We start from the raw sequence: 21,654 nt of genomic DNA, 5'->3' as shown, positions 1-21,654 counted from the left end.
CCTTCCCACGATCATCTTACTAAATTGTATCGATGCCGTTCCGAGAGAATTGGCTGATTAGAACTGACGAATAGAAATAAGTATTCTGGGATTGGGGCATCATGGTTTCGACATGGGTTGCATGGATCCGGAACCAAGATAAGGGACGCGGAGGTGTGGCGTCGACCGAAGCATGAGCTTGCTTTGACCTTTTTTCCCCGTTATCCCTGCCTATTAGACACGCGACAGCAACTCCCGATATTAGTAGGGAAGCGGCGTAGATGCTCAACGGTCAAGAGATATTGGACTGGTCGAGAAGGATTTGAACGAGACAACCTGGTACTACAGACGTACAAGCTGAACTGCACGGATTTCTGTGCAGCAACTTACCCCCCCTTATCAATTGCTGAAAACTCGCCTCGCCTACGATCTTGTTACATCGCGTTATCGAGTAGTTATTCTAGAACAGTTACTGGAAGGTGAAGGTATGAAGCTAACCAAGACGATGAATGAATTGCCTATTCAAGGATTTCTTAGTATGCAAGGGAGGGGGTTTTGAGCAGATATGCTTGGCTACCGGTTCAATTAATAGTCAAGCAGATCAGCGGCAATAAATTAATAGCCAGTCCCGGACAAGAAGGTATTCATTAACTAATAGCACTATTTATTACTAGGACAATTCAACTTCTTATCCTCCAATTACTTCCTCGGCGCAAATTCAAAGCAAAGCATGCGCATTTCCAGGGGAGTTAGATATGATTCTTATATGCGCTCTGTATGTATTAACCAAGTTCCTCCCAATCACAGCGTCAAATTAACAAACGGCCCGCTGATCATGCGACAAATAACATTACAATATTCTGACAATTAGTTAGTTGCGAGTTGACCTATCACCACCATTTGGTAGGATATCCTACCAAGGTACTTGGCGGCATCCAACGGTGGGAAGCGTACGGCCGCCTTTCTTTGATCCGTCTTGGCGCGGCATGAGCGTTGGCAACAACATCTGATATTATACATACCTTATACATATCATAGCATGAAGTTCAGCCAAAGAATCCTCTCCATTACTTCCTCATACCCTAGCTACTTCTTGGGGATGCATATAATTCTCTCACATGATTTCACTTTTTGGGATTGCTTTTATCAATAAAAGGGTACGCCCACTGATAACTCGTTCCCGCGTTCCAATTACTTCTTCCGAATCCAGTTGGTACTCCGAAGCCATAGATAACAAGCTTTTACACCCGCGCCGTCGGAATCTACGCCGAAGTTGGGTTAGACCAATCGCCTAGATTATCTAGATTTTTCATCTATACATATTCTTAGTTTGAGTATTTTCAAACTGCGAACCCAGGTACTACGAGTTGCACGAAGTATTCTTAAGGTAGAGCTGCCAAGAGCCTTCTGATGCATGCCTAGCACGAAGGGAAAGTCTGTGCCTCCCCGTGCCACATCTATATAAGCGAGGAGAAACTGAAATCCTGCTCCAGTTACATTCCTCTGAACCCTTGCTGCAGTGCAGGCCCCACTGATTTCTATCCACTGATTTCTACAGGGTCTAGGTATTGATATTCATGGAACCCTCTCACTCCATTAGAAACCCCCCAGTTATCATGTTGATATAGGTATATTATTATTATACAGGCGTTATCCCTTACTTGTTAAAGGTTCTAGGCGTTAAGTTATGTTTCCCTCCCTTCTTTAGCTAATTATTATAAAAATGATCTTGAATACCAAAGTGTTTTCCAGACGGTAAGGGAGGAGAAAAGCCGTCTATAAAAACTACGAAGCTCCAAACTAAGTATTCCGGTCCAGTTGTATCGCGAATTTGTACAATGCATCAGTTTGCTTCGCTGTGCATTGTAATACAATAGACGGCTATAATCTAAGGAACTGCCTATAAGACTCAAGGATTGTCAATACGTATATCACTATATTGCAAATACCAACCCTCTGCTATATTTTCGTTTTACTTGAGTCTAGGGCCCTGTGCCTTAGATTCCCGTTATTCTGAAGTAGCTCTGAATTCTCAGCCAACTACCATGGTCCCAACAGACTCAGATCAATTGAGAACTGGCTGTAGGAAATTATAATAAAGTGGTTGATATTTCTCGTCAAACAAATATATGTCCATTGGTCGCTGTTTATAGTGATATATCACATGCGTATATACGAAGTAGAGTCTCGTTAGACTATAGATAAGAATTCACTCAAACCGTGTATCACGAGAACTCATAACCTCAGGTCGATACTTGATCAGTACTACGGACCTGTGTAACTAAAAAATCTTGAAATCCGCCGCCTTTCGTACTTAGAAGATTCGGCCCTAAGCTGTGAGACACCATGAAGACGACACGCTTTCAGCCCTATTTACATCGATGACGATGAAGACTTCTAAAAAAAAAATCATCACACCGCTATCAACTGTCTCGGTACTCCTTCGGTCTCATAGCTGGTAGGGTGGCGTTGTCTTGTACGGCCCAGCTGAAACCTAACCTGAAAGAGAGCAAACCCCTATTATCACTTGTGTATTGTAAGCATTAAATAGCTCGATATCTTTGCTTACCCGTGCATGCGAGACAAAGCTGTCGATTAGATTTGGCAATCCAAGCCGATACAGCGAATGAGAAAAGGCCAAATCAGTAGACATACCAACACTCGGGTTACACGAGATAGTTCACAAGCGGAATGGCTTCGTTACCCCGAGCGATAAGGACAAGATATAAGTAATAATAATCTCAAAGGTGTATGTTAAGTGGAAAAAGCAAAGATTGTAACCAACTAATAATCCAATATCCAACTGTTTGAAGATATAAATGTAAGTTAGAGGGTGGGCAGTTTATTGTGCCTTGTATTCTACGTAGAAGTCCAATATAGAACTCTACTGATATTATGTGAAATTACATATATGATCTAAATCACCTACCAAGACAGTGTATACCACCTTCTATATCTTTCTATCACGGTTTTGCATATATAGGCAAAGAGTAGGCAACAAACAATTTAGAATAAGCCCTACACGAGGCTTATGGGTTCCCCCCTTTTTCATTATCCGAGCTAATAACCTACCCAGGTGTTCTATTTTATACCGCGCAAATATTGCATGGCAAATCCCCATAGTCATTTAAGTACCTAGATATTACCAGAACTTAGATTCTAGATATCTCTGACGAGTAGGTTCGTCGCGACCAACTCCTATACCTAATAGTGTCCCTTAAAGCAGAGCAAAGCAGATTGCTGACAGCATGATATCACCTCTGGAATCTTGCCTGTGCAACATCTTCGTAACCCTAAGTTAAGTCTGCTATAAATATGTAGGCTGCCAAAGATAAGTTTTAATTGTCCTTTTGATACCTAGTCGACATATATTCTAGCCCGCGGGAAGAGATGATAAGAGGACTTCTTCCTCTTTCGCTCTTACAACATCTATCGAAGAAGATTTAGTATTCGCCAAGTAAGCATTTATTTCTCAATCTACGTCCATAGATATCACTTCGCGTGAATACCGTAGACAACAGGTATAGGTCTGAAGACACTGAACTCCTGGCCTGTGGCTACCAGGGTACCAGGAATCTGAGGATGCCAGTGGAGCTCTTTAGCATGCTCAGAGATGTGTTCGAAGAGTAGCTGGGGCGGCATGTCCTTAACACCCGCAGTATCCTTACTTTCCTCGTCGTCTAGTTCGACAGACAGATCCCACAGGGTAACCTTGTGATCACCTGCGGCGACGGCCACCATGCTGTCGTCCGTGGGGTGCCACTCGACGCTCGTGATCTGCTCCTTGTGGTAGTTGAAGCTGGCGATGGGACTCGGCTTCTGCGCGCCGCCCTTCCATTGCCGCAGATCCCATACGCCCCAAACACCGTCATCGGCACCCGTCGCGAGGAGGTGGGTTGTTAGGCGTGACCACGACATCACGTTGACATCTACTGAGCTGACCTGTACTGTGATAGCGGGTTTCCGGCTCTTGCTGCGAACGTCCCATACGCGCACTGTACCGTCGCTAGATGCGGATGCGAACACGGATGCTTCCTGCGGACTCCATTGGATCTCCTCTACGCTGCTGGTATGCCCCTGGAACGCGCGCGTGTCTGTAACCCAACCCCCGCCATCTGTGCGCGTCGTGACGTATATCAGGCCGTCGTTGTCACCGGTAAGTAGCTTGCCACCAGGCACCATAGGCGACCAATCGAGCGCGTAACCTTCCGACTTGTGGGCTCGGATTGTAGAAAGGGGCTTGTTCTGTTGAGGCGTAATGACGGTGCCGGGGTTGTCGAAAGACGCTAGATGAGGGGTAACGTCGTGTATGAAGATGCTATTAGACTCAGTCATAGTTGCAGTGAGAGTAGTGGGTGGTTTCGAAGGGTCTTGTGAGGGAATCTGGTGGCTGCGGATGCGGTTTGTAGTCGAGGTTAGTGGGATTGACTTGGATTCGAGAATAGGATCCGAGTCTTCATCATCGGAGTCTTCGTCATCTTCAGATTCGGAGTCCTGGCCATCTTTCTGCATGCGACTCAGGCCGCTAAATTTCATAATCATAAGCTGATTCTCCTTCTCGCGCCCGCTTTCGGCTTGGGTGCCGGCGACAGTGTACATGGTGGCAGGGTAGGCCTTTTCCCGATTATCGCCAAGACTATCACGGACGATGTCAAAGGAGAGACAAGGCCAAGGGGTACTGAGGTTGTGAAGCATTTCGTAAGTACCCAGATCTGGAGCGAGATGTTGACCAGCCTCAAGTTTATTGCGCCCAACGATGAAAGTGCTATCGTCGACATCCATGGCACTGGCTGCATTTTCTTCTGCCTCACGTTCTGCATCAGGCCTACCATCAACACCAGCCTCAAAAATCTCATCCTCACTCTCAAACTCATCCTCGAATTCATCAGCAAATTCGCCCATTTCCTTATCGTCTAAATCCATAGGCTCGGGACGAACTCCTCCCTTCAAAGGGGCATGCTCGTCACCAGCTTCCGCTGTACGTTTAGACATGATGCCTAATAATTCGTAAACCCGTAAATCGCAAAGTATTTATTGGGTTTTGCAAAAATAAAATTAAAAGGTTGCTAGTTTAATATGTAGGTAGCTCAAAAGTGATCAATCGCGATTGTCTCGCGACGTACATGAAATAAAATAAAAAATTATAATTTTTTTTTTCTATGCCCCTCGGCAACCCCGCGATCTGTGGCTGTTGTTCAAGAATTTAGCAAGAGTGGGGCCCATGAGCTGCTTATCGATAGACTATGCACAATAGGTACCAAATTCATGCGCAAAGTACCTATTGAGAACCAATCAATTCTTTTTTTTTTAAGAGGTACAAAGTACAAATGGTGCGCGGCTCGTATGTCTCTCCTATTCCTGCGCCACTCTTAGCATTAACATGTCGCACGGGTCTCTTTTCTTTAATGACCGTTTCGAAACTTTCAAGCTAACGGAGAAGCCATGCAACATATTCTAACTTACACTACCTTAAGGTATGATTTTCAAATCAGTACTTTGTAGCCAGACCATTGAGGCTATCTATCCTAAACATCGCCGGTGCTATTCCATTTATACTATATCCGAAATGACGTCTATCATTGATTTCCCTCGTTCTCAGCGACAGCGAGCTTTCAATCACGGATAGGACCATTCGGAATAAGAATCGTATTTCCTCAGCTGAAATTCCTGGTACGATATCAAACAACACCAATATTGATACACACTACCTGAATATTTCACATAGTTGGTAGGTATGTACAAAGTCCTAGGAGTGGCTGAATAAACTGCTTTCCAAATTATCCTGATTTCACGGGAACCAGTAATACCTAATCCTCCGGGTTCCATTGGTCTGTGACAGCACCATGACTAGCATCACCAACCAGTCTGGCGTACTTTGCCAAGACACCCCTCCTGGCTCTTGGAGGAGGAGCCTTCCACGTCTTCTTCCTTTCTTTCAGTTCTTCTTCGTCCACATTGGTTATATCAATCCGATTCTTGATAGCATCGATGACAATCGTGTCTCCATCTTTAACTAAAGCGATAGGTCCGCCTCTCGCTGCTTCCGGGGTGACGTGGCCGACTATGAAGCCGTGGCTGGCACCACTATATCTCCCATCCGTAACGAGGGCGATGTTCTTTAGCCCCGCCCCCATAATCGCTGCCGACGCCTTTAGCTGCTCAGGCATGCCGGGCCCTCCTCGGGGTCCTTCGTAACGGACGATGAGGACCAAGTTCTCATCTCGCGGAATCTCGCCACGCGATAGGGCATCGTCGAGCTCGTGTTCCTTATTAAACACCCGGGCCTTACCTGTAAAACTTAAACCCTCCTTGCCAGTAATCTTAGCAACGGCGCCTTCCGGGGCGAAGTTCCCTCGCAAAATCCGGATGTGGCCCGTCTCTTTGATAGGATCCGAAAGGGGCCGAATAATTTTCTGGTCAGGCGGTAGGCTGGGCCAATCGGCGACATTCTCCGCAAGTGTGCGGCCTGTCACTGTTGGGATATTGCCGTTGATTAGACCAGCCGCTATCAACATTTTCAAGACAGATGGAGTGCCGCCAATCTTATACAAGTCTTCCATCAAATACTTTCCACTCGGGGCCAGATCCGCTAGGAATGGGGTCTTGTTGCTAACCCTATCGACATCTTCCAGAGTTAGCGGTACTTCAGCTGTATTTGCCATAGCTAAGAAGTGCAAAACTCCATTAGTAGAGCCGCCAAGTATCATAGTGATGACCAGCGCATTTTCAAACGATTCCCTCGTTAGCAAATCCCGCGGACGAATATCTTTCTCCATGGTTACTTTAATTACCTCTGCAGCGCGTTCGCACTCGCGAGCCTTCTCCGGAGATAAAGCGGGATAAGATGACGACCCAGGAAGAGTAAGACCCATAGCTTCTATAGCCGTAGCCATCGTATTGGCAGTGTACATTCCACCACAGGCACCCGCACCGGGGCAAGAATGACGTTCGATATCTGATAACACATCGCTCGGGGTTCGACCTGCAGCACCAGGGTTCGTCTTGGCTTGGAGTCGGCCATATGCAAATGCTCCTGAAGCCTCGTAGCAAGTGCTCACATTCACGTCGCGCTCTAATAGGTCCGAATAACCTTTTCGAATCGTCCCGCCGTACTAAAAGTTGTAAGTTGTCATTATCTAGTGTAAAGGGGTTACGGATTTAAGTCATAATATCATCACCAGAAGCAGGGGGGCTGCTTCAACAACGACTATCGACTTACAATCATAATGAAAGGTCGGTTGTGGCGTGCTGCTGCCATGACAACACCCGGCATATTCTTATCACAACCGGGAATTGAGATATTAGCATCGTGGTGTTGCGCACAGGTGACGGTTTCTATGCTATCCGCAATAAGATCACGAGTTTGAAGCGAAAATCTCATGCCTATTTTTATGGTATTTTTAGCGATAAGGTCAAAGAGAAAAGGGGTAGGACAAACCAACCTTCGCCTCCCATTGTAATAGCGTCTGATACTCCTACGGCATTATACTGCCATGCCAGCATCTTTTGTTTTTCTACCGCTCTCTTCACGATCTTTCCGAAGTCGAGGACTATCTTGGTTAAGTTTCCTCGCATGTAAAGAAATTCGTAGTTTAGATGTTCACTCACGATGTGTACTACGATCGACAAGTATTAGCTACTGGGACAAGTAATGAGTGCGTGGTTATTATAACCCATCAAAGGCCAATGCCACTTACTTGCACTACGAGTTAAAAGTTAGTGGTTGTAGACGAGCAATAAAACTAGGCTCCCGGATGACATACAGGATTTCCTTCCCACCAGACAGTCGCGATTCCAACGTGAGGAGCATTCTTCATCATCTCTTCGTTCGGCACTCCGGCGCCGTATAACATAGCCTATACGTCAATGTGTGAGAGTAAGCTTTTCTAGATATAGAACGCCCACGCACTTGAGCACCGGGGAAGTCATGTTCCCTTGTGATCGCATGAGACCACCGATTCAAAGGACCGCCCGCCGGGAGGCACTTGAACTGAATATATTGCGGATCGGCTTTCGGATCCTGAAGGTTGGGACTGATGCCCGTCTTAGCTGCCGGTGCGTCGCTCATGTTGAATTTATTTAACCCTAGTATCTACTATATATGAAAGCTCTTAGTTTTTTTTTCCTTCACGAAAAGTCACTACGACTTATACAGAAGTTATATTTAAGAACCTTAGTATTAGCTCTGCGGGGTAAAGGAATTGCCGGGGAAGTTCAGATCTTATGACGATCTAGACATTCGGAGGTTTGACGTAACGAGGGTTTAGAAACGGGCAAAGGCCCGGGTCCCGGAGCGGAGATGCTTCGGTTACCAGGAGCTGCATTCGTACATATGAAGCTAGTAATTTGAAATCCTCGAGAGACGACTGGTTCATAGGCGAGCTGTACCAGACCCGTAATGATATCCACATGACCCACGAACCAAAAAGCAACTTTTCTAGGATATACCTATTGCATTTAGTTTAATACATACACTACTTTCTTGGGGTATTAGTCGAACCGCTCCAAACCTCGCGTGTTGTCGGAACCGAGTATAGGAGGGGAAAGCAGAGTCATATGCAGGTAACAAGGGAGACAAGGAAAAGAATGGCATTAAACTAAGAGTAAACCATTAAATTGTCGAATTAGGGTGAACTAGACTCTTGAGAGTATTCTTGTGGAGATGAGTTAGAGAGATACATGTATGTGGGGGTATATGAATCTCGCATGGTAAAACTCCGAGTATCACTTATACGAAGACATTGATATGATGGAGCAAGCAGTCGAAGTATATCGCAAACAGGATAAGTAGCGAGATCATCAATGTTCGCTCGAATATAGCATAGTTACCTGATAATATCCCACATTCGAACATATAATTTTAATAGTCCAGCATATACTTATTAACTAACAATCACCGAGTGCAAATCTACCTCTTATACGCCTCCTTTTTCCTGCGAGGCATCCCACTCTTCAAAGCCGCCGGGAAACTTATCGACGAGCTCGCGCATACCAGATATCAACCTATGATGAAGGTCAGCACATTTCAAACGTCACATTCCCAGCCAACTGGGCTTGTTTACATCTGTCGGTAACTAGGATCGTCCTTGTATAAAATGGAGTCGAGGATATTAACTCGACTATCACGATCAATGTTATTAGTATTCCCATTAAAAGTAGTTGTATTTCAAGAAATATGGATGGAAAGGGGAGGCGGGAGAAGTCTCACACTGAATATAAGGCGTTCCGGTCGTCGCAGTCCTCTTCCGGCTTCGACTTAGGCATATACTTGTGGTATTCTGCCCGGTAGGCCTCGCCAATCTTGTTCCACGGCTGGCGCCAGACACCCAGCTCATCTGCTCTCGTTTCTCCTGTAAGCCTGCCGCTCTAACACCACAGTTGGTGGACCTTAATAGAAGCTTAGACAATTCTTACATTCGTTATGGGCATAAAAAGACGCCGCGTCGAAGATGACGGGCAGGCCAGTTTCCGCATTCGTCTCGGCGTTGCCGTGCCATAGGTCGCCGTGGATAAGACACGGCTTGATGGAGCGGTCGCCTGTTTCTAGAGGGCGGAGGAGGCGCGGTACTACCTTGTCGAAGAAAGTCGATATCATCCCCCTTATTTCCTCGTTTGGTCCCTACACATGTGTCTTGCGAGTAAGTAAACGGGAGCTATTAGTTAAGAATCCCACGGAGACGAAGATATGCTACGTGTCTCGGCAGATGCAGTGAGTAGCCCATAATCAGGCAATAAACTAACGTACCTGCGCCTCCTGCTCCAGTCCAAACAGCACCTTCGTCGTCCTCGCGAAGTACTCCTCCCAGGACCTAGACCAGCCATGGTCGACGCGCACATTCCCATGGAAAGTCGGGACGTCCGACCCAAATCTACCACCACTACCATCGCCAGTACACTGATGCAGCTCCGCAATCTTCGCGGCGAGTGCTTCGGGGGCTGGGACCGCCCCCGTCATGAGCCGAAACTCACACAGCAGGAAATGCACGTCCGGCACGCTATAAAATGACCCGGAAGCAAGGGGCTCCGGTACTAGGTCCGACGCGACGCGGCGGATGCGGGACATACATCGGAACTCGCTTTGCGTCATTGCGCGGCCGAGGGCGCCGTAAGAAGTCTACATAGTCTATAAGGTACGCGCTTATATACAATATGTGTGTGTGTGTGTGTGTGCAGGCTTGTGACTCACCTTGAGGAAATATGCCTTGCGAACGCCATCATAGTCAACATCTAGACGAGCCGTGCGTGTCCACAGGCTAATGCCGTGGGGAACGATCGAGATCTGGGTCGCGGGAGGAAGTTCTTGCGTTTACATGGCTATTAGTACATAAGTACCTCTCACCTAGGTTATTACCTTGGTATTTGTATGAGGCACTTGAGGAGTTCAAGGTAAAGTATAGTTAGAGGTAAAGAAAAGGGTCCTGACTAGCGATGACTTCGGGATCCACCGTCTGGATAGCCTCTATCGGGACCATCGTTTCGCTAGCATGTTCTATTTCCTTGTCTGCCATATTCGCGCTTATAGGTATCTTCGTTGTAGTTTTTGATTTGAGGAGTTGGGTCGAGATGAGGAGACGGCGCTAAGTGTTACGTGCAGCTCCTGTAACGAGTTTTGCCTTATTTATGTCCCTTGATTGCTTGTTCAATGCTGATTCCAGCTCAAGACTCCGGCGGAACGAACCAAGATAAATATAGGGATTATATATATTATGTATAAGGTGAGTAAATATATAAGTTTATACGTAATTTGGGTAAATAAAATGTTATTACGATTAATACGATATTGTATAATTCAGACAGTACATTGTGTCAGCAATAGTGACCAGGGATACTATCATTCGTAAAAGATAGAATATCATTCGCTTTTCTCCTTGCTCTAGATAGAACATAGGCTGCTCGTTGAGAGCTGTTTTAAAAAAAAAAAATAATGTACAGAATTCCTTGCCCATAATAATCGGGTATTGTATTTGCATCATAAATCGTGCTGGCAGGAAATATTAAAAAGAAATATTCATCCAGTAATACGTGAAACTGAATCATAGCTAGCGGCCGTTCAAAACATCTCGCCATTCCCCCCTTCCCACCTCTTCCATAGACTACCTCAACCTCCAATCATGTTAACTAGCTCCTCCTGCCAGCTAATATCGCAATGTTAATGTATTCATAGCATCCGCTACATAAGAGCCCTGCCAGACGCTTTAAGGCGCTTTGCATAGCATAGTTCCACCTGTTCAGCTACACGACCATTCCGGCCGTTCCCACAAGCCACCAAACCCAAGATACAAACAGTGAAAGGGGTTGTTTATTCAGCGGTGGTCGCAGTAGCAACCGCCGTATATTTCCGAGTAGAATCGATGTGTAAATTTTGATTGATATGTGCAATTAGGAAATCTAGAGGCATACAAGGGCGAGATAGATGACGCAGAAATAGTTGCCCAGCTGGGATGGGCAACAATCTATCCCGAGAATAAGATAGTACCGACGTGAAGTACCGTATCGACAAAGGAGTAACGACACCGTGCTCATCTTCCATATGAATAGTAGCCTAGAATTCTAAGCACCAGCGGTTACACCAACGCTTCGTTCTTCTTCTAATCGCCGAACCATTTCTCTCTCTTTCGGACTTCGTGGATTTGCATCGATGCCGAGGATAGCGCTGATACGGGTCTTGTCATGCTTCTCATAGATGATATCGCGGTCATTAGGACTAGTGACCGGGGTAATTGGGGTTTGACCACCCATAGCAAATGCGCTGGCCTTCCACGCTTGTTCTAGGACAATGGGACTGATTCCCGAACCATATTCAGATGCGATAGCGCTCCAGAATGACGACCGATGTGCGGCATATATCGATTGCAGTCGAGGGATGTCCACGTGAGCCGAAGGCAGCGGAAGAGAACAGTCAAGCCGGAGTACTGGTACCTGGCTAGTTGATGCGGACTGGGGAAATGGAGACGGCGCTAGTGACCGAGATGAATCGGGACCCGAGGCAGGACAGCTACACGAAGCTGAGGGGATTGCATGTGGGAGAGCAATTATCGACGGTTTTGGCAGGATTGCGGGAAGACGAGGTGAGGTCCCGGCATTCGTTATAATACTAGGGAGTTGCACTGAAGTCGTATAACTAGGCGAGTCGAGCTCGTGGCCGGTAGCACTCACGGGTGAGGAGTCGCGTGGGCTCTCCTGGATAGGCGATGGGATAGTTGCCGGTAAGATAGGTGAATGCCCCGTGGAGGAACCTGATGACACGGACGTAGTCCGCTTCCGGCGATTGCTTCCATGGCTCAACTGGTGATAATGAAGACGACAAGCTAGCTCGGTCTTCTTCAAGTGAGCGGCGATGTGCTTATATGGCATCTTTTGAAGGCGGGTCTGAAGAAGATAGACCTCCTATTTCGTTATACATTAGTTTCTATAACCACGATAACATGTTCCCCCTATATAGGCCCATAGTATAGGGCCAAGAGAAATGTAGGTTCAGTTTCTACACACCTCGTCCTCGCTCCAAGCTCTCCCCCCGCCAGTTGATGCTGTTAGTTTCCTATTCTTCGAGACCCCATATTCATGTCGATCAAGAACATCGCTTGTTGGCGTGTATGGCATAGCGGAGGATGTGGTTAATTGCAGTGGTGGAGACATCATGTATTCGTAATCTACCACAGGTAGATGGTTGCAAGAATAGCGAAGACGGCGCTGCCTCAACGAATTTAAAAGGAGTTATATGTAAAATAGGCAGGCCAAGCTGCTACAGGAATCGAAGTTGCTGAAGATCGACTCGTTAATAAGACCGTATATCCGAGCTCTTTTTCGTCACGTCAGAAATTAAACGTATAAGCCAGATACAAAAAAACGAACCGAATAGACAGGCGTAGACTAGTCCAAATGTTACCAACGACTAAAATGATTATTCAAAAAAAGAGCGTAAGCAGCCAAGCCAGTTGGACGATGAAAGAAAGTGGTCGCTAGCTGCGAAAGAAAAGAAAGGAGGCTCGCAACAACGTTGTCAATGATACAGTGGTTGAACCTATACGGTGGTAAAGAGGGAACAAAAGGGAAGAAGATCAGTCAGAAAAAGTGAGACGAAAGGCAGATAATAACGATAATGCATCTTCTACATCTTGATACTCGGCCGACACATTCTAGATTGACTAGGGTTGAGGCTGCCGGGGGTGGGTATTACCACACCACGTCTTTGCGCCTTTTCGACTATAACCCTGTAGCAAGAGAGCAAGAGCTTAAAGCTGGAGCGGAGGAGAGGAAAACGGAGGCATAGTCTTGGCTTGATGCGCTGGGCTGAAATCCGTGTGCATCGATCCAAAACGGATAACCCTAGCTAGGACAAGCGCTTGAGGTGGATTTTATCCATTCCGTTATCCGAAACCACGAGGGCAAACCTACCAGTAAACACTTACCGGCGAGAGGGATAAACCCAAGAAACCGTTCATATAAATTTGAGCCCTTCCTTAGGTAGATGATGATAATAGACTCTATGCTCGAGAATATAGCCACAAGAAAGAAGATGGCTTTGATAGAACTCTAGCAGAGCTCTATCTACATAGAAGACGAATATATACAATTACTTCGTATCGACTTCGTATCGTCTTCGTAACGTCTTCAAAAGCCATGGCTACTACGTAAATGACGCTGGATGTAACATAAACCGGCCGCCGCATGTGGCCGGCGGGCATGAGAAAGACATCCAGATCTAGATGGGATGCACTTTTGTTTTCCTGTTCCGTTCCATCGCACCCATGTTCGTTTCGACGGGAGGTTAGAAAAGAAAAGTGGTCTCTAGCTCAGGTTACAGAGAAGAGGGGCCGCCTTTTGACTTGAGTCCCTTATCTCGTACAACCTTGGCTAGTAGTGGATGTCATATGTATGTATTTTGGCTAGTCGGCCAGCTCGTTCTCGATATTATATTGTCGGAGAATTAAGTAGCAGAGAGTAGCAGAGAGTAGCAGAGCATGTTTAGCAACAGTTGATGCTACGATACGAGTAAAAGGTTGACTATTTTGTGTAGCTTGACGCATAATAGATAATAGATAATAGACCTAACCAATACGTAAGCCGAGGCTATTCGATATAGAGAATATAGAGGTACTGTTATGGTATCGCTGGTAGGGCTTTCGTATGTAGGTAGTGTATGGTTTCGAGGTGGTAGAGAGAAAGGGTCTGTGTCGGGAATTTGGTTTTATTTGGTTTTATTTGGTTTTACATCTGTTGGGTTTTTGTATGGACGTTGCTTCACTGTGTTACAGGGACGCGCTTATTCAATTTACAGGGTTTCTAATTGGTTAATTGAACTCCATAAGAAACCCCACATACGACATAGCGTGTCTTTAACCCCTTGACTAGCCCCGCTAAGCATGGAAACCTTGGAACCTTAAAACCCCTTCTTTTTCCCCTTTCGTTCAGCCGCCCCGCGGCTCTGCTACATCAAGTACAAGTACTTAACTCTCTCACTTTATTTCTACTTGATATATCTAATATTCATGTATTTTTTACTTTATCTGGAAACTGCCGAACTCCAGCGACTTAAACATTACACCATAATCTATACCCCGTATAATCTCCCCTCGTTTTGTTCCGTGCTTCTATCTCGTTTCTTGTTCGATGAGGTTAGCTTAAGCTGACGATGAGCTTTCTATCTATCACTTCTATCTACTACAAGAGAAATCTTGAGTCGCTGCTTGAAATCAATAGCATGAATTTCCTTTGACTACTATTAAATCCCATCGATCTCTTGATTGTATGATGAAGAAGATAAGTTATTGTTTTGTTTCACCTCGTATAATAACACGAACCTTACGATACTCTATCCCACATCCTCCAGTTTCATTAGTAGTAGCTTAGTAAATACCTTGTCTGCTTGTTAACCTTAAGAAGACAAAAAAAAAAGTTTGCAAGATTCCCTTGTTAACTAGTCGTACTTTTAAGCTGCGCTATTAATGGAATAATACATACCATACCCTATATCGCAGTTTAAGCCGCCTTTATCTATTTTAGTTAACTGATATTTCTAGTTTATCTATGGAGAAAAACGACTGGATTTCGTATATCTAAATGAGAGCCGTGGCCCGGCAAACCGGATCCTCAATGCTTGGTCAGTAAAGCGGCAGAGCGGGAACAATATCCCTGTCGCGGTTCGCCGTAAGCTAACCTTGGTTGAAACTTGCTAAGAGATGAGCCTATAACCATCCTTGCTGGCTCCGGAACATCGCGAATCTAACGTGTTGACCCAATTATCTAATTCCAACCAAAACACTACCTACATAGTATCGTGCTGACATACAGGTATTGTTATCGATCTTTGAATCTCTTTTTCCCTATAAAATAAACTTTAAATGGTTTAACAGATAGTTAACTGGTATCCCAAAACATAAAGGATATAGAACGAAGTATTCGAAAACCGACCTGATAATCACAACTCCAGCCTCTATTAAATGAGAACAAGTATAAGACAGATGTAAAACTAGCCACGGATAAGCATCATAATTCCACCAGAATGGCACGCTACTTCAATCTCGGCTTAAAATGATTTAAGCCTTGACTCTCACAACTCTCTTATTCTCAAAACGCGGGCGGGGTATTCCGTAGTTATGTCCTGGACACCCCAAAAGTCCGCGTTGAAACATCTCGATAGTCACCAGATCAAATATGTGGACGACTTAGTTATCTCAAACATTGGCTATTCCAGGATATTAACGACACCCGAAACTGACAGCTTACGGCTTTTATCTGGATTTAGTTTCTTTCCGCGAAATGCGATAATATACAACGAGCAAACATCGGAATTCTAGCTAATTAAACCACTGATAAGAATGAATACTATTCCCTCTACCCGAAGAGCTGACGTTTACGCCAGACGTATATCAGTGGGGGTGGGGTGAAGGGTGAAAATACCCCTCAGGGGATTATCTTTCATCAGTATGAACTAGAGTATTTTCTTACTATAACTATAACTAATCCTATTTCTATTATCATGTCTGATCTACATAGGATACAGAAACCCCATGACTAGCTGCTTACCATTTGTAGGGTTATCTATTGCGAATATCGCAAACTAGCCTTGTCGTAGGGGAGGATAATAAGTTTAAGATGATACCTTATCTAAGTAGATTGGCGTTCCCTGACACCGTCATCGTCTATCATCCTATCCTTGCGAGTTGCATTGTCGCCATTCTAAAACCATGGAGTGTTTATCGCAGTCGACATGTCAAGATTGTTTCCTAATCTAGCTTCGACCTTAGGGAACGAATGTCGCAGAGTGTAAACAAGAGGTACATAAGCAATACCTACAGAATTGTACTTCATGCAGCTCCTAGGTATGTACGTACCCCAAAAGAAGAACCCATTACATATCTATTACATATCTAACCTATATGTATGCATCCAGGATTCAATCCCCTTACCCATGAGTATCTAGCCCTGGCTACCACACCTTGTTGTATACTGCATGTAACTGGTAGTTAATCGTGGTCAGAGTCACATTCTCAAACTGTATTCCGACAGTCTGTTACCTCCATAGTTTCAATCTGCTCAGCTTCTTAGAAACATACTTACACGTCATGTCAGAAGTAGGTCATTGCAGCTTAGCTTGGCTGTCGATCAAGTGTTGGAGAAAACCAGATGACAGGCGTTTGCATTGACAACCATGATGACAATGATGGGATGAAAGGCAAGACGTTTCTTGGTATAGACAGACACGGGTCCACGGCCCGTGAAAGTTTCCCTCGTTCATTATCCTTGCGTTTCTTCGCGGGTTTCTATTTTTTTTTCTTTAACTATGTCCTACCTCTAATTATCTTACCGGTCCTTCAGCGCTGGACATTATTATGTATACAAACCTCCTAGCTGTAGTATAACACTTACCAATCCGGTTAGCACAAGGATACTTAGTTATCTTTAACCTCGAGGCGCCTCCAACCCAACCCAAGATGGTCTTCTTGTGCTTCCCCGTGCCTCGAAAGCGCGTACTCAGGCATGTGAGGGGCACAGGCATATCATATTCGTGGATACAGAGCCGCATTGATACCTAAGCGCCTCAGGGCTAGCTACATTATATTCCCTTGAATGTTTGCTACAGCCCCGACTTCAGATTCATGCTCTCTTCCATTAGGAAGAAGCTTTGTACAAAATAAATATTACTAAGGAAGTGGAATTATTGAGGGGGTACCTAGCTCTGCCCAACATGGATAATAAACACTTGGACTAAGTAGTCGTCAATTTTTCAAATCAAATCGACGCGTACCTATCTACGAACTGTGTCAAGATTATATATTATATAGTAGGTCACGATGGGGCTTACTGCTAAGGCCTATATGATTTATCATGCTTCCGAGACCCTTTAATTACTGCATTATCTCCTTTTTAAGAGTTATCTTTTATTCGATATAACGTCGAAAAGAAAATTACCATAAAGTTCGTATATTTGATATCACGTTATTAGTTCACCTCGGCTATTCAATTTCTCTAGACAACAGTCGACAATGGCCCTACGAGCCGTTCTATAAAGGAACCACCACGTTTTTAATAGATATTAGAGTAGCAAACCAAATACCATGGAATCATGTACTTTTATCTCTAATATGCACATAGCCGCCTAGTAATATTGAGATGTCACTCATGTATACCAATAAACCTTCCCCTTCACGAGCTAGATATTGGGAGAGGTGGTACACATTGGATTTTTTTACAGGAAACTGTTGTGCTTCTGGGAATATAGGTAATGGTATGACTACATGTGTACGACTGTTTCATGGACAACCTTGCTTAGCTAGATAACGAGATGAGACGGAAAGTGAGCACTTCATATATCTACCTAGACATACAAGGAATATACCTGATGATTATAGCTACGCTATACGTTATACGCTATTCTAGGATGGCTTAATGCTATAGTAAATAAAGGGCATAACACGGTAGACTTATAGCGTCTATTTTGAGCAGAGCATTTATGCGAATTCGATAGGCTGCTAGGTAGTGCTTTAGTTATTAGCCATAGTCAATTAATCTTGGTTCCCTATACGGAGTAAGTTGGCCATGGGGTGGCTTACCTGCTGCATCCGATAATGAATCTGCAGAGGAAAGAAATAATAATTATAGTATATTGCAGTACGAGTACTTAAATGAACAAGCATTAGTAGATATTACTTGGAAGTGACCGCAAGGCTGCATGCACTGCTTGTATACCTTGACCTTATACTATAGGTACTTGCGGGACTAGGAGATCAAGTATCGTGAGGATGCGTGTACTCCATACTGCGGGGAGAAGTATCAATACTTGGCCGAAGTCGTTACCTTGCGTTGCATGTGCTTGGCATCGCGACTTAGCTCCATACCTAACCTTGTCGTCTGGTCTGAACTAACTTAGCAAATGTTATTTTAATCCTGCTCTTCGAATTGTAGCTAAACTCGGTTGTAAGTGAATTATATTTGTTGCTAGCAATGAAAAAGGCGATGTTGCTATTCGATGACAATATAAGCCTTACCGCCCTATACAGTGAATGTATAGATACAAGCGGGTAGGTTTACAATGTATCTCAACTACATGCCAAGAATATGTATGTTAGGTTAGGTAGGCAAGGTTCATACTACATACATGTATGGATACCAGCCACATCATCTACATATCCACTTGAATACCTGACCTTAAGACTCGACCTTTTAAGGCTTAAATAGGAAGCCTATATATTGTATGAATATTTAGCTATATTGAGTTGTCTGTAATGATTAATATAGAATTGGAGATTCGATGCGGGTAGCTACATGATAGTTATGTGGCAAATACTCAATTTGTTCATTACCTAGTTATTTTATATTCGATATATGATAGAGCAAAGAGCGGATTATAGCCTTATTGGCCGTATCTCATTCTAATACATCCTAAAGATGTAGTCAGCAATGCTTACGTCGTGAACCTCTATCCCCGAAATTTACTTCACTATATTGACTGTGGTATATTATACGTATACAAGTAACTAGTTAAGCAAAAAACAGAGTAAATACAATAATTGGTTACAATACCTTGGAACTTCCAACTTCCAACTGCAATGTACCCAGGGGACTAAAGGAAAATAAGTAGCTATTGCAGGTACATACATAATATGTATTGACGCCGGTGAAAAAAAAAATACATGGGATACATAGGTATGTATAATACATGCTGCAATAGTCGAGTCCCGTCTTGTAGCAACTAATATCACGTGCGGGTTATTTCGAAGCACAGTGGAAGGTCTTTTATGTATATATGTACTCCTTATGGCTTAGGTATGTAGGTATGGACATACATAAAGAAATGCCTGGAATTATTGGTAATCACTTTTTTTAGTCTCAATTCTTGACCCATGATTAACCGAGTTAAGGGTTAGACCGGGACGAAAGCTGCCAAGAGATTTTATATACCACAAGGCACAAGGATAATGTTAGCGAATTAGAGCCACCATGGCTCGAACATTAAAGGTACTTTCCACCTTCGATGGCTGCGTACCGCCAAATCTTAACCTTTTCCACACTTCTTTTTTCGTGAGGTGCCAGTCGTTCGAACCCACACCCCCAGGTCGCGCACGAAAAAATAAAAATACCTAAATAAAAAAGATTAGACACCAATCCAAAACATCAACCAGCCTAAGCCCAAGATACTTTCATCGAAAGTACTCCCCAAGGAACAAAAGTTGACATCGTCCAAGTCCTGGTTAGTCGAGTTTTTTTTCCTGCATTATTCAGGTAGCAGGATCTGATCTTCGTAAAGTCACTTTTTGTGTTCATTACAGACGCATATGTAGGTACCTACTTATTGCGCTACTCTTTTTTTTTTCTTTTGAGATCCTTGCATTAGAGTTATTAATTGCAGATTTAAAAATTGACATCGCGATTAGGAATTTGAAAGAAAGCTGTGGTTTTATTTTTTCGACCAACTGAAGGAGACGAGAAATTTAATTTTTTTAAGGAAAAAAAAAAAAAGGTATCGTGACCTTTCAGTTTTTTTTCTCTCACGTCAATCCAAGTCTTACGGCAGAATAACGCCACATGTCTGTACCCAATGAATTACTATACCCTCTCAATTGCAGTCAATATTCCTCAGTTTTGCCATGCATCGTTCCAAATCTAAATGCCCTCACTTTATTTTTTTTTTTATTCGTTTTCATAGTAACCCACTAGCTGCACGCATATTGTAATGTACATTGATTTCTTTACTTATTCCATTGTACACTAAGGCCTTGGCTAAATTCCTCGGGGAGCTAAAAGCTTAGACCACAGGGAACTAACTTTGTACCGAAGGCGTTGCTGGCATAAAGAAATTTCATAAAAAAAACATATACACACAGACCAATATCGGGGCTGTGTTATAGTCCGTGCGCAATAGGCAGAAGTGCAAAATTTGCAGGTGGCTAAGGCTACATCACCAACGTTCCTTCTACATTACATACCTCTTACATACTCAGATACTTCCCACGGTTCCTCAACCTGCACCCCTCCCTAAAAAAAATCCGCACAGTTTGTTCCCTCTACCTTTCCCTTTCTCACACCAAGGTACTCCGTACTTCTGCTGAACACGATACATTTGGTTCTCATTCCCTGTCATTGCAACAACAACATTCTCAAACCCCAACCTCACCTCGAATCTTTTGTTCACCGGCGTCGGTGCCTGCTGCGCGAGCGCCCACTTTCGATTGACTAAACCCTTCTTGTCACTTTATTTTTTTCCCACGGGTTTGTCTAACACTTTATCCCCCAGCTAAACAGCTAAAGCAGAAAGTCGCAAAACTACCTGTGCAGTACCAGGTGACAGACGCGTCAGTTGTATCTCGGGATCAAGTCGCCTCAAGTCACCTCAAGTCACCTTCGAGGTTGAGAAGACACAAACCGTTGTCTACTGGTACTCTTGCGACTTGACTTTATTGATTGCCTACCCTCGCCGTTTCGCAGCAGGAGGCAACAGAGTTTCAATATCGCTGCAGACTTTATGCACTACAGTTTAACCATCTCATATTTCTAATTGCCCGTAAGTTTTGAGTACATTCTACTTTTTGTATTTTTATTATTTTTTTGAACCTTTCAATTATTGTATTCCGGTATTTTCTTCGCGATCCCCACTATCGACATCATCACCCTTCGTCTCCTGCATCAATAGAAGAAAATAATTGAGTTGCGCGACTATTCAAGACACGCGTGTTTGGATCAAACACTCCAACCAAACCTTTCACGATGTTGTCGGCTGTGGCCTTGCTCTGGCATCAACCATCAGCAGCATCGTAATCAAAATCAAAACACACGTTGTCCAACTAAAAATGCCCTTTGCCCCTCCAACTTCCTCGCGCATGCAGACACCATAGTATTGCCTCCTATTACAACAATCTCGCGGTAACATTTTATCATCGTCACTTTTTACTCTCGCTACTACTCACTCTTACTCTCATTCTCACTCTTACCACCGTTACAACTACTTGTCATACTATGTCTTTTCTTTGTCCTATGTTTCTATTCGTCCTTATTTTTTCATCGGACCAGTGGTAATTTTTTGTGTTGTCCCCCCTCTGCCGCCGTTGTTACTTTCCCTTACTCTGGCGCACCTCGCCTACTTACTTCGCCTCCCTGTTTCTGCGCGGACTAATTCTTTAATTTTCTCACCTGTACCTTTTTCCCTTTTCCCCTCTACTTACAATCCATTTTAAATTT

At 44.2% G+C, this 21,654-nt stretch overlaps 4 protein-coding genes across 4 annotated transcripts; all 4 read right to left on the bottom strand.

The window, feature by feature from the left end:
* Positions 1-3,471: 3,471 nt before the first annotated feature.
* On the bottom strand, positions 3,472-4,971 carry GL218_09330 (Ribosome assembly protein rrb1; the record flags this gene model as incomplete). Its single annotated transcript, XM_033586164.1, has 1 exon — positions 3,472-4,971. One exon carries the CDS (start codon positions 4,969-4,971, stop codon positions 3,472-3,474), a length of 1,500 nt encoding a protein of 499 aa, XP_033439723.1.
* Positions 4,972-5,786: 815 nt separating this feature from the next.
* Positions 5,787-8,047, bottom strand: GL218_09329 (putative dihydroxy-acid dehydratase, mitochondrial; the record flags this gene model as incomplete). The annotated part of the gene is made up of 7 exons (XM_033586163.1): positions 5,787-7,091; positions 7,199-7,362; positions 7,422-7,529; positions 7,588-7,595; positions 7,677-7,681; positions 7,743-7,835; positions 7,889-8,047. 7 exons carry the CDS (start codon positions 8,045-8,047, stop codon positions 5,787-5,789), a joined length of 1,842 nt encoding a protein of 613 aa, XP_033439735.1.
* Positions 8,048-9,183: 1,136 nt separating this feature from the next.
* On the bottom strand, positions 9,184-10,066 carry GL218_09328 (Ketosamine-3-kinase; the record flags this gene model as incomplete). The annotated part of the gene is made up of 3 exons (XM_033586162.1): positions 9,184-9,314; positions 9,394-9,598; positions 9,725-10,066. 3 exons carry the CDS (start codon positions 10,064-10,066, stop codon positions 9,184-9,186), a joined length of 678 nt encoding a protein of 225 aa, XP_033439734.1.
* Positions 10,067-11,529: 1,463 nt separating this feature from the next.
* GL218_09327 (uncharacterized protein) lies at positions 11,530-12,618 on the bottom strand (the record flags this gene model as incomplete). Its single annotated transcript, XM_033586161.1, has 2 exons — positions 11,530-12,366; positions 12,469-12,618. 2 exons carry the CDS (start codon positions 12,616-12,618, stop codon positions 11,530-11,532), a joined length of 987 nt encoding a protein of 328 aa, XP_033439732.1.
* Positions 12,619-21,654: the final 9,036 nt, after the last annotated feature.

The sequence above is a fragment of the Daldinia childiae genome, assembly GCF_008694065.1.
Source record: "Daldinia childiae strain JS-1345 chromosome Unknown Scaffold18, whole genome shotgun sequence".
Taxonomy (NCBI): Eukaryota; Fungi; Ascomycota; class Sordariomycetes; order Xylariales; family Hypoxylaceae; genus Daldinia; species Daldinia childiae.
Note: the sequence above shows the minus strand (reverse complement) of the source record. Positions and strands in the feature narration are given on the sequence as shown.